Genomic DNA, 12,441 nt, shown 5'->3' with positions numbered 1-12,441 from the left:
CATCAATAGCTGAGCTCCCCGGGCTGCTGTGAGGACTGAAGTGCCCAGCCCTGTGCCCTGTCAGCTGAAAGTTGGATCCCTTCAATCAGTGTGTCTAAGTGGTCCCTCCTGGGAGGGCACTCTGTGGACTTGCCTTCAGCTTGAATTGATTTGTTCTCTCCCAGAGACTCCTTAATGCAGAAATGGTGGTCAGAGAAGGTCATCTGTTATTTGGAGATACATCCAGAAGGAAAGGAAATTACTTTAGGTCACTTTTAGGAGATGCTTGCTTTCCTTCTTTACTGCCGAACTCTGATTTTATATTCAATTTCACCGCACATTCTAGTCCTAGAGTGGGCGGTTCCTTTATAGGAAAAGTACAAGATGAAATGACTTTCATTTCATTTCATCTTGTACTTTTTCATCATTAACCAAATCATACTTACTGAGGTCATCCTTAATGGCTCCCTTAAAATATATAATATGCTCACTACCTTCTTACTATTCAGAAAAAAAGGTCTGGAACTTGCCTTTTCTAATTGAATTTGAATGCATTCTGTGCCTGCGATAGTCTCTACCAATTCATTTTAGATTGCCTACCTGGAAACACACCTGTTTGGACATGAAGTCTGTACTGAAGTGCATAAAACATATTCATAAATATTTACTGAAGTAAAGAAACCAAGTTAACAACAATGCGAGGATGCTACCCTCAGATGCAGGGAAACGGAATAGCCTGTAAAGGTACAAAAGACATGATGGGAGATGTGGTGGACACAAGTTTCATTAGGTTTAACTTCACTTATAAGAACTAAAAACCCAACAAGCTCTTGCATCTTTTCGAAATAGGAAGGTTTTCTCTATTTCACAATGCTGCTGACGTCCTGCCCCCTCCATTTGCGTAGTGTGAGCCCGCTGATACACGAAAGGTGGTTTTAGAAAGGTCAGGGTTTGGGAAATTACAAGCATCAGCAATAAAAGAAGAGACAGGCCCACCTGATGAACAATAGGCTTCTAGGCCTATGGATTGTCAGCCAAAATCGAATTCAAATGCAACAGGGAGAGCAGCTCCATTAGAATAAAGAGCTCAGATATTACTGAGTAATGATGTTTGTACAAAGTCATTGTAAGTGTTTCAGTAGTAACAACATTAACACTGTTTGCTAAATAAATACTTTAGCAGGTCTCTGGAAACATTAATCCAGAGTACAAAAAACATGCACCACCGCTAAATCACAGTCTATTTCCTTTTGTTTGATTCATTAGATTTTTCAACATCTACTCCAACCACCTTAAAACCCACACATCCCATACCTCCCAGAGGGGCAAAAAAGATAAACAGCTGGAATTTGAAGAATGGTACAGTTTGACCCCAATCAGGCTTATATGCACATGAGGCAACCTGAGCCTCAGCGACTGGTATGGTTACCAAGTATGGTTACCAAAGCATGGAGCAGAACCAATGCCACAGAAGTGTCAATAAAACAAATCGTGCACCAGGAAAAGTGGAACTATAAAGCTAATTTGATTGATTTTTTTTTTGTAATCTAGTTTGGTTGAAAGATTTGGGGCGTTTGTCCATGATTAAACAGTTAAGATTTTCTGTGCATAGACAGTCCCTCTATTCATTGAATGGTCTGAAATAATATATGTGACATCTCCAGCATTTGATGAACATGCCTATAGATTTGTCAGGGGTTGTGTTTGGGAATGCTGCCACCATGGCAGTGGAAGGACACAATAAAGAGGAGAGCATGTGTGCATATGGATGTGTGCATACATACACAGATGTGCACACACTTATTTGCCAAATCTTCATGACAGTTCATATGAAGCCCCACCATGGCAGAGGAGTCAGCAGATGGCCTTGGAGTCATTCTTAGGTGAAGCCAAATCTGCCTCAGGAGACAGGTGATTGTCAGAAAGGCATTGTCACTATCCCTCCCTTTAATCTTTCAGGCAGGTGTTGGATAATGAGGGTACATCCAGTTGCCAGGAATCCCACTGCCTTTCTGTCCTCCAGGACGCGTGGGAATTTTCTGAATCCAAAGGAATATACAGGTTCACTGGATGCTCAACAGTCAGGTGTAGAGCGGCTGTTCCCAATTTTTCCTGCTGCCACACTGTTCAACTGAACAACTACCTCCAGCAGCTGTGTATCCCATTACATGCACGCATTCTCAAATGGGGCCTAAGGGTGCGTCCACACAGCCCAAAGGCTGCATGAAGAACGGAGGCGAGAAGCAGGTGCAATACGAAAGCACCACCCCAGAGCTTTGACACATCTCCTGGCCAACACTCAGCCCCACCTATCACTTTCCCTCAGACCCCTTTCCTTGTTTTAAAATTAAGTAGGCTAAAAAAAATAAAAGGCACAAAACATAAGCAGCAAAATTGAACAGGCTTGGGGTTCAGAAAGAAGGACTGGTCACCATATATGAAGTAATGGCAAGGGTACAGCTATAATCTTCCAAGACAGAACCAGCTGTGGTTGTATCACACACCAGGTCTTTATACAAGAATACCCTTGGGGCCGGCCGGGTGGCGCAGTGGTTAAGTTTGAGCGTTCTGCTTCTCAGTGGCCCGGGGTTCGCCAGTTCGGATCCCGGGTGTGGACATGGCACCGCTTGGCAAGCCATGCTGTAGTAGGCGTCCCACACATAAAGCAGAGGAAGATGGGCATGGATGTTAGCTCAGGGCCAGGTTTCCTCAGCAAAAAGAGGAGGATTGGCAGCAGTTAGCTCAGGGCTAATCTTCCTCAAAAAAAAAAAAAAAAAAAAAATTAAGAATAGCCTCACAGAGGTGCCTGAACTGTGCAGGCCTGCACTGTCATATCTTCAGAGATGAAAACATTAAAAACAGACTCATTCACAAAATCAAGTTGAAATTTTTTATCTACTTTTAAAAAAAGAACACTTTTTGAAAGTTGTTTTCTTTTCTTCAGGAAAACAACTAATCTCTTTCCATAATCTCCTATTATCTTCATACTTTTAGAGACAAAACACTATTTGGGGTTCAGCTCTTCTTATCTCCATCCAGTCATGTGAAAATTCTCCAGTTCTAAGCCATGTGGAGAAATGTCTCCACAGAGGGGAAAAACATCACAATGCTATATTGAAAAAGGAGACGTAATGACTGCTCAGATGTCAGGGGCAAACAGTTTTTACATTCCTACTTGTAAAACCTTTGGGGTTGGCCAGGGCTCCACTGCCACCTACTCTTGTTTCTCATCTTTTAGGAATTTGTTCTCTTGTAAAATGCTACCAATTATGCCATTGTCGTGGTGGGTAAACTTGGAGCCATAACACAAATCCTCACTGTAAGGGCAATAAATGGAGAGAATTAATACAGGCCAGCCTGCTGCTCAGACGGGGTTTTGGGCTGGCACCCCAGTCGAGGGCCAGGTCCAGAAGGTCAAGTTGCCATTTCAATGAATCATAGAACTGATTCAGACTCCCAGGAGACTGAAGAGCAGGGTGCCAAATATCACCCCATTCCTGGGGCTCCAATGCTCACACAGCCCATCAAAGTCCTCCTTTTTTTAGTTATGAAAGCATTCTGAGCTATAAATTGAGTTGGGTTTTTTTTTTTTCTGGTGAGGAAGATTGCCCTTGAGCTAACATCTGTGCCAATCTTTCTCTATTTTTTATGTTGGACGCCACCACAGCATGGCCTGATGAGCAGTGTATAGGTCTGAACCTGGGATCTGAACCTGCAAACCCTGGGCTGCCAAAGCGGAGGGGGCAAACCCAACCACTACACCACCAGGCCAGCCCCAGAGTTGGCTGATTTTTAAAACAGGAGTTTTATTTGGTGAGTAGGGAATCCCTGACAGAGGAAATTGAGAGGTTCTTGGAAACTCTCACTCAGGCTGCAGAACCCTGACGAACTCCTCTGACTCCTTGAAACAGCCCCTCTACCTCCATGGCAGGAGCAGTGTTTATTTTCTAGTTTACTTAGGTAAACTTGCATAAACAATGAAAAATTATTAGCATTTAATTCTCAAAATTCTATACAGACCATTATCTTTGGTTTACCATACTGTTTTTTTGTTCTTTTTTAAAGATTTTAGTTTTTCTTTTTCTCCCGAAAGCCCCCGGGTACCTGGTTGTGTATTTTTAGTTGTGGGTCCTTCTAGTTGTAGCATGTGGGGTGCCGCCTCAGCATGGCTTGAGTGGTGCCAAGTCCACACCCAGGATTCGAGCTGGCGAAACCCTGGGCTGCCAAAGCGGAGTGCGCAAACTTAACCACTCGGCCATGGGGCCGGCCTCCACCACTCTGTTCTGAAGACAGATTATAATAAAATCACTTGACAAAAACAACTGGCCAAAAAATGTCTGGCTTTGATTCAGGAAGCTGACAGAAATTAAAGTTTTCTTTCTGAACTTAAACATAAGTTCAATATATAAAATCAATCTTAAAACTCCAATAGAATATTGAAAATATTTATTAACAGAAAAAAGTTCAATGCATTCTACAGAATGAAAATGCTCAGTCTTTTCCTATAGATACTTAAAGCTAGTGATCCCACTTTTCATTGGTATTTGCTAAAATCTATGTAGCAGCTTTAAATTTAGTTATTTGTTCAGGACCAGAGTAAAGCCAAAGACACAAAAACTAGGAATTAAACTAAACTGTGAGCAATTGTTTAAAAAAAGACTACATACACATAAAAATAAGATTACACACTTTAATCTGATTGACACGGAGGAAGCAGGGAGGACATGAAAGAAATTTAGTTTTAGCTCTGCTTTATGCATAACCAGATGCTCCTTTTCCAAAAAGTATACGAGGGTTCAAAAACCATATTTCATCAGAATACTTCAGGAAAACATCCTTTGTGTAACACAGGGAATACACTCTGCAGAACAGGAAAATCATCGTGGGCAACAAAAGAGTAAAACAAAAGAAAGCACCAGGGTTCGAGCGCTTCTAAGGCGAGTACATCCACAGAAACAGTGTAAAGAAAGGCTTGTGACTGGCTGCTATGGAAACATGCGAATGAGGACTGGTCCATATCATATCATTTCTTAAAACATGTTTCTTTGGAAAAATGGCAATATCGGCCGGGAGCGACGCTGTCCTTTCAGACACCCAGCTTATGAGCCTGGGTGAGAACGACCTTGAGAACTGGCATGAAGGCGGAGGTCTCGCTGAAGTTGCTGGTGCTCACGACGTGTGTGTGGATGGTCAGCCCTTCTGAGTAGTTTCTCGTTTCAATGCTCCTTGCAATGCTGTGTAAACCACTGATGATTGTTGGTGAAAGCTGAAATAAAGGTGGAACCAAGAGAAAGAATTAAGTTAAGGGAGAATTTCCAATGAGACCCTCTACAAACATTAAACCTTGATATTTAAAAGCAACTTGAAACAGACATTACAAAAAAGATATAAACCGTTTAGCATTTCTGGAAATAGTTTCTTGGACCAAGCAACACTTAAGTTACAAAAGAGAATCATGACAAAATTATTTATGTAAAGAAATTATTTATGATTATACATGTATGATAAGCCAGGTATTTTCTTACGGAAAAGCAGCCAGATTCCCTCCCCACGCTGAAATGCTAACATGTCTCTCCACGTAAGAGCTTCAATTCTTCAATTATTTCAGACACAGCCTCACACCTTTTCAGACTTTTCCCATGCACATGAAGGAGTTTAAAGGTTCTCAGTCATGCTATCTCAAAGAACCCCGCGTATTCTAAAGTACTGCCTACAGCAGAGGTCCTGAGCTTGTGCTCTACTTCTATTAGCACAGCAACAGCCTCTTCACGGACTCAATTTACCAACTAACTGCTGTTTACAATCCTGTCAGCTCTTAAAACCATCAAACCTCTAGTTTTTTTCCATGTCATTACTTGGCTTACATGCCCATACTTTTGAGGGAAGACTTTATTTTAGATCAGTTCAAGGACCACACCACTTCCATTGTTGTATCAACTTTCTTCAGCTTGGTTCTGAGATAATTGGTTATTTTTATTTGATGGGATTGGTGTGGGGAATGGGGAAGAGGAATGCTGAAATGCAAAAATATAAGAAAAGTCCCAGTTCTTTTTTGCTCTCCTATTCTAGTGCTTTCATTAATAAAACGAAAATATTCCAGAAAGGAATGGAGAGGTGGGGACAAAGGAACAGAAGACACAGTGCATGTCCTCATACTGCTGGCTGTCCTCATAGTGACAGCACAATAATCTGCTCATCTGGCGGCTACATCTGGCTCTGCCTTTATGTCACAGCTGTTCCAGAAGAAAAGGACCAGAAGTCTTAGACTATGACAGGGTACAGATGTGGTCTCTGATTTCTTGATTCAAGGCACATATAAAATGAATAGAAGACCAGTTACGTTAGGGCCAATACAGCCAGTTTGTATTTCTACTTTCTGTCATAAGAAAGGTTACAATTTCTCTCTCACACAACACTCTGCCTTATCCCCTCATTCCCACTGAACAAGATTTAAGATTCAGTTAGAGCAAAGCCCGTTCTATAAAGACAACTTTGCCCACAAGCATACTCTATGTGAGCGCTGACAGGACACGCATTCTCCTAGCAGCCAGGAATAAATGATTATCATAAATCTCTCTTTTCCCCATAAACTTACTGTCTGTTCCCTAAGTTTATCATATAGAAACTCCAAGCGTTTGCTGGCGTCATCTAGCTTCCTCTTGGTTTGCTGCAGAAGAGGAAAAACAGATATGTTATATTTGAACATTAACTTTTATCCAAGAACTTGCCCTATCTCATTTCACTAAACCTTACACTCATGTTAAACAGCTTCATTTTATAAAGAAACGGAAACAACAATGATCAAGAAACTTGAACAGATTACATAGGACAGAGATCAGTATTCTATTAATGGGGGGAGGAGAGCGAGAGGCCGAGCCTCTTCCTTCCGGTGTGCAAAATGGAGGACTGGTTGGATTTCACGTGGATTGTAGACTCACTTGACAAGGTGTCTGCACGTACACCTGTACTATATCCACAAGCAACAGGAAGGGCCATCTGGAGGCAGCAATGGGGCCGGGTACTAGAGAAAGGAAGGTCTAAGTGCAGGTACTATACATTATGGGTGCTAGAAGGCAGATATATAGGTGAACTGGAATCTTGTGGGTTTTTTTGCTGAGGAAGATTCGCCCTGAGCTAACATCTGTGCCAGTATTCCTCTATTTTGTATATGGGTCGCCACCAGCATGGCTGCTGACAAGTGGTATAGGTCTGCACCCAGGAACTGAACCTGGGCCACTGAAGTGGAGCGTGCCAGGGTTAACTACTAGGCCACGGGGCCAGTCCTGGAATCTTGTTTTAACTTTTCAAAAATATGACTTATACACTTAGTCACATTTGACATGTTTAATCCTGCCTCTTTCTGAGCCTTCAAAAGACCAAGAAAAAAAGGAAATTATCTTCTGGTGACTTAAGATTACTAAGAAAAGTAGTAAAATGAGTTCTTAAATTAAGGAGCTCCCCCCCCAATCCTAGTACTATTAGTGAGAGAAAACTATTCTCAAGCTCAAATTAAAGGTTTAAAATTACAATGTGATTAACTTAATGATCTATACTACGCAACAGCCTTCGAAGTGACACTGTTTTTCAGTATTTCTCGAGGGCCTGCTATGTGCCATGCTGAGACAGCCTTGCGTCTCACGGAGCTCATATTCTACTGGGTGGGGAAAAAGTACTAAATAAACAATATGTTGTATGAGTGACATGAAGAAAAGTGAACAGGGCTAGGAGGCTAGAAGTGTTGGGTGTCGGGGTGGTAAAGGAAGGCCTGATGGCTGACGGAACGTGTGAGCAGACGCCCGGAACAAGTGAGGGGTGAGCAACGCAGTTACGGGGGGGAGGAGTTCCAGGCAGAAGGAGCAGCAAGTACAAAGTCCCTGAGGCTGGTGCACTCTTGGTGTGTTTGAGTAAGGAATGTCAATGTGCCAGAAGAGGAGGGAGGAAGAGATGAGGCCATCAAGAATAACATTACAGACTAAGTTGTGCTGCAAAATTACTTTGTGGTTTTTGGACATAATTAAAGTGAAAACAGGAAGAAAGCAGCCTATAAAAATGATTCCAACTAGTGATTAAAACGGACTCGTGTAGAGGGGAACCCTTACAATCCCTTTTCAGAGCTAATCTCACTTAGCCACCAGCAGGAGCCCTACCCTGAGGGGGTGGGGGCAGCTGGGCAGCACAGGATGTTAGAACTTCTTTCCCAACTAGATACAGGAATTACAGGAACAGTTTGTCCTTTGCGGTTCTCTTTTGCCCAGGGCTCCTGCAGACCCAAAAGGAAGATGGAATGGTAACTAAAGAAGGTCAAACTCAACAGAATTTACTAAGCTGGGCTGTGTACTGTGTCCTCCCAACCTCTCCATCCTGACTCAGCCTGAAGGAGGACTGGAGTTTTCCTGCATTTTTATTCAGACTGCTCTAATCTGAATGACTGTGGCCTGCCTATTCAGAGGTGTGCATAGGGGATAGTGTATACCTGGCTGTCAGCTTCATCTGCTCTCTGTTCTCAGCTCTGTCTTTCCATCACTCCCAGAATGCCAGGCGCATAGTTTATGTTAACCTATCCCTACCTCTGCTTTCCTGATACTTTCAGTACAGGGAATTGCTTTCCAAAAGACCAGAAGGCTGCACACATTAATACTCAACGTTTGATGAAACAACACATTCCAGAACCTGTTTTTCAAGCAGACAAGTGGCCAGTGGCTAAATAAATATATTCAATGTTTGTTGGCAGAAATTGAAATTTCATCTTATAAAACAAGACTGGCTTTCTGGAATTTTTGTTATTGCCAATACACAGGCCTTCTCTAAGTAAACTAAGCAAAATCAGTTGCTTTAACTACTAATTGACTCCAATATCTAAAACACCTAACTATTTTTAAGATCTTTGCAAAGATTATCTATCTACTTTTAAAAGCTTTGATTGTAAGCTCAGAAAGAAACCCCAAATCTGAATTTCTTGCACATCACTGTTCTGTTCTATTTATGTGCCAAACAGGAGGTCTGTGGATGAGAAGAGGCAGGGCAGCACAGTGGCTGAGAGCATGAGGCCTGGAGCCAGACCTGGTTTGAATGCTGGCTCTGACTTTTGGTATTACGTAACAGCTTTTTGCCTTAATTTCTTCATCTGCAAAATAAAGATGACAAGTCTACCTACCATGGGGTTGTTGTGAGGATTAAATAGATCTATAAATATAAAAAGCAACTAAATACATTTCTACATGTAAAGCAAACTACGTAAGCGCTAGCTTTATGACTTTTGTGCAAACTTTTAAAATATATCTTGTAGGACTTCAAGCAATAACTATAGAAGAGCTCCATAAAGGATTATTTTAATCAAGCAAAACATGAAAAAAACACATACAGGATCTGTGGCTGAAGAGAGGCAGCGCTGAATAAGGTCCTCAAATGTGGTCTTTAGAATGAGGTGCTCATCTGGAATAGGTTTCTTGGTAATTTTTTCCGTTGGCAAAGACTGCACATGCTGGAAGAAAGAATACCATAAAATGACCACGAAATGACCAGAAGCTACTTATACACAATATCCTGCAACTCTGTGATCAAGGGAAACCAACTACCTTATAGACAGGCTATTCAAAATCAAATGAAAAATTAACATGTGAAATCAACCGGGATAAGCAAAAATGAAAACAAGATATCCAGCAGAAGGTAGAGGCACTCTTCTTACTGCTTCAATTTTCAAAAACAGGATTGGATATAAGGTGTTTGATTAATTATGGGATATATGTTCATCACTATTGTATGTAACTGATGGGAAGTAGACCTGTGCCAGAAGGAAATAAAAAGAACAAAGCATTTACAAAATTGGCTGGTTAGAGCAGCTGCTTGCTCTGCTTGTTGGCTCATTTTTGTTTATCCTGGCATTCCTCTATTTTTTTTTGTGCAGAAGATTGGCCCTGAGCTAACATCTGTTGCCAATCTTCCTCTTTTTGCTTGAGGAAGATCGCTGAGCTAACATCTGTGCCAATCTTCCTCTATTTTATGTGGGATGCCGCTACAGCACGGCTTGCAGAGTGGTGCTGGGTTCACGCCCGGGATCCAAACCTGTGAACCCCGGGCTGCTGAAGTGGAGTGCGTGAACTTAATCACTACACCACCGACCTGGCCCCTTCTATTCTTTACTCTTTAAGGTTGTTAACTGGGCTATTATCAAACTGCAAGATTAAGCCCAAGGTTAGGATAGATGAGACTGTGATGTTTACTGAGTGGATAAATGGAAAAACAAAGAAAGAATGTTAACGTTTTTAAAGATTTGACTTATTAGTTCATTCATTCAAAAAATATTAGGTAATATTGTGCCAGGCACTGGCTATGTACTGGTGAGCCAATACAGAAATGATCTCAGCCCTCAGGGAGTTTACAGGCTAATGGAAGAGAAAGAAAGTTTAAAAAGTCCTAAATGCATGTAAAATAGTAACTGTGGTAGTGAGTGGAACCAACAAAAACTATAACTGGGATTTACCTGAGGGGAAGGCTCTCTTCAGGAAGTTCTATCGGAAGGATGAGTAGGAGCTAACCAGTTAAATAGGGAAGGACAAGCATTCAGGACAGAAGACGAACATGTGCAAAGCAAGGATCGTGACACAAGGAGACTAAAAGAAGGCCATTGTGGCTGGAGCAGAGAGAGAGCAAAGAGGACAATGAGCTGAAGGCTTCCACACAATGTGAAATATTGTGGTCTTTATCCTGAGAAGAAGGGGGAGCTGTAATGTTTTAAGCAGAGAGGAGACAAGACCAGTTTAGAGACTGATCAAAGCAGACGCAGGCAGACCAATCAGAAGCTCCTGCATTGCTGAGGATTAGAGATGAAGCTATCGTGGCCAGACTGCAATCAGAGAGAAGAAGGGATTCGAGAGAGACTCGAAAGTAACATCAACAAGATTTGTGGACAGATTTGAAAGAGAGATTAAAGGCAAAAAGAGTATAAAGATGATCCCCAGGTTTTTGGCTGGATTAAACAGAAAGGATTATGGTGCTGTTCACTGAAACAGGAAACACTAAAAGAAGACTAGGTTTGGGAAGAAGACTATGAATTTGGTTTTGGACATGCTGAGTGGAGGCGCCTTGGAGACATCCATGTAGGTAGGTAGCTGGATATTACGGCCTGGCTGAACACATACAGCTATGAAGCTCTCCCTTTCGATGGTAACTGAGCTTCCGGTCTAGATGAGCACAGCATGAGCACCCAGGTCTAAACAAAAGTGAACGGCTAAGTAGCTTCCCAAACTAACACAGACTTGTAATCATAAACAAAATTAACACGCGTCTTTACAATTGATATTCTTGTGGAAAGAAGCAAGTCCTCCCACTTCCATCAAAACACTGGTTTTTATAATGTAACTTTTAACATTCAGAAGTTTCTTAGGCAGAACTCGCTCTTAACAGCAAAGTATACTCTTGTGATAGAGATACAATCTTTCCAAATTTGACTTCAATGAGTCAAAAACAGAAGAACTAGTTTCATACTCGGGCAGGAATCTGTTTCTGTTTCATTGTCTTATGTTGAACTTTGACCCAAGCTCTTTACTTTTCATGAATAGATCAAAATGTTCATCTTTGTATGTCTAAGTCAGTTATATACAAACGTGATACACTTTTCACGGTCTAGAACCCTGCCAACTAGCTGTTTGTATGTGAAAAGCAAGTACGAATTTCTATCTCCATCCAAAGATAAGCCTACAAGTTGTTAGCTCTTACACATACACAAGAAAAGATATAACAACTACATTTTTATATTTTAAAGGGAAAGATCTTTGGAAACAGCTTCTGCTTTGCAACTGTGGATATGTATATGATTCAACTGACCTGAAATTGTGGCTACTGATTAGGTCAAGTGAAACGCCGCAATTGCCAGGTTATAGTAAACACAGACTGGCAAATATATAAGCCTCTTCTAGAAAGTTTGTATGTGGTCATTTCATTGAAAAATAATATACATACATGATTAATCTTAAAAAAGAGTACTATTTTTTATTTAGGTTGTCTAAATTGAAACTAAATTTAGATGTTTGTTAATAAAAGTATAACTATAAAAGTTAACACATTAAAAAAATGTACTGAAATAGAGCTATCTCCCCATTCCACTTCCACAGATTTACTGTTACCTGGATGGTATTTCCAATAGGAGCCCCTGGGGCGCCTTCAATATTGGGCTTTGAGAAAGATGGTGGCATGCCTGGTTGACCAAGAGGTTGCTGTATGCCATGGAAGGGCTGGCCACCTGGAAGATGTGGCTGTGGGAATGAAGCTTGGCTTGACAGTGGTACTGGAGCTGAAGGCTGTTGCTGCAGCATCTGTGACTGGGGGTCACCCAAGGGGTTCATGATTGGCGATGTGATGGGAACAGGAGGCATAAAGTTTTCAGGCATCTTTCAGAAGATGGAAATAAAAGACACCAAGAGTAAGAAAAAACCAATAGCAACATTTCCTCAGCTTTAAATAAGG

The 12,441-nt window shown here is 41.5% G+C and overlaps 1 protein-coding gene across 50 annotated transcripts in view; it reads right to left on the bottom strand.

Moving 5' to 3' along the window:
• Positions 1–4,655: 4,655 nt before the first annotated feature.
• The window catches only part of SEC31A (SEC31 homolog A, COPII coat complex component), an 87,900-nt gene continuing 80,114 nt past the window's right edge, over positions 4,656–12,441 (bottom strand). For all 50 annotated transcript variants that reach the window (XM_023637813.2, XM_023637822.2, XM_023637823.2 and 47 more), the window contains 4 exons: positions 12,102–12,365; positions 9,341–9,460; positions 6,575–6,646; positions 4,656–5,245 (listed from right to left, as the gene is read on the bottom strand). In XM_023637813.2, the coding sequence (XP_023493581.1) occupies positions 5,066–5,245; positions 6,575–6,646; positions 9,341–9,460; positions 12,102–12,365 (636 nt within the window). In that variant the 3' untranslated portion in view covers positions 4,656–5,065. The remainder of the gene's footprint in view (positions 5,246–6,574; positions 6,647–9,340; positions 9,461–12,101; positions 12,366–12,441) is intronic.

Source organism: Equus caballus, chromosome 3 (assembly GCF_041296265.1).
Source record: "Equus caballus isolate H_3958 breed thoroughbred chromosome 3, TB-T2T, whole genome shotgun sequence".
Classification (NCBI taxonomy): Eukaryota; Metazoa; Chordata; class Mammalia; order Perissodactyla; family Equidae; genus Equus; species Equus caballus.
This window is presented reverse-complemented; position numbering and strand designations above follow the sequence as displayed.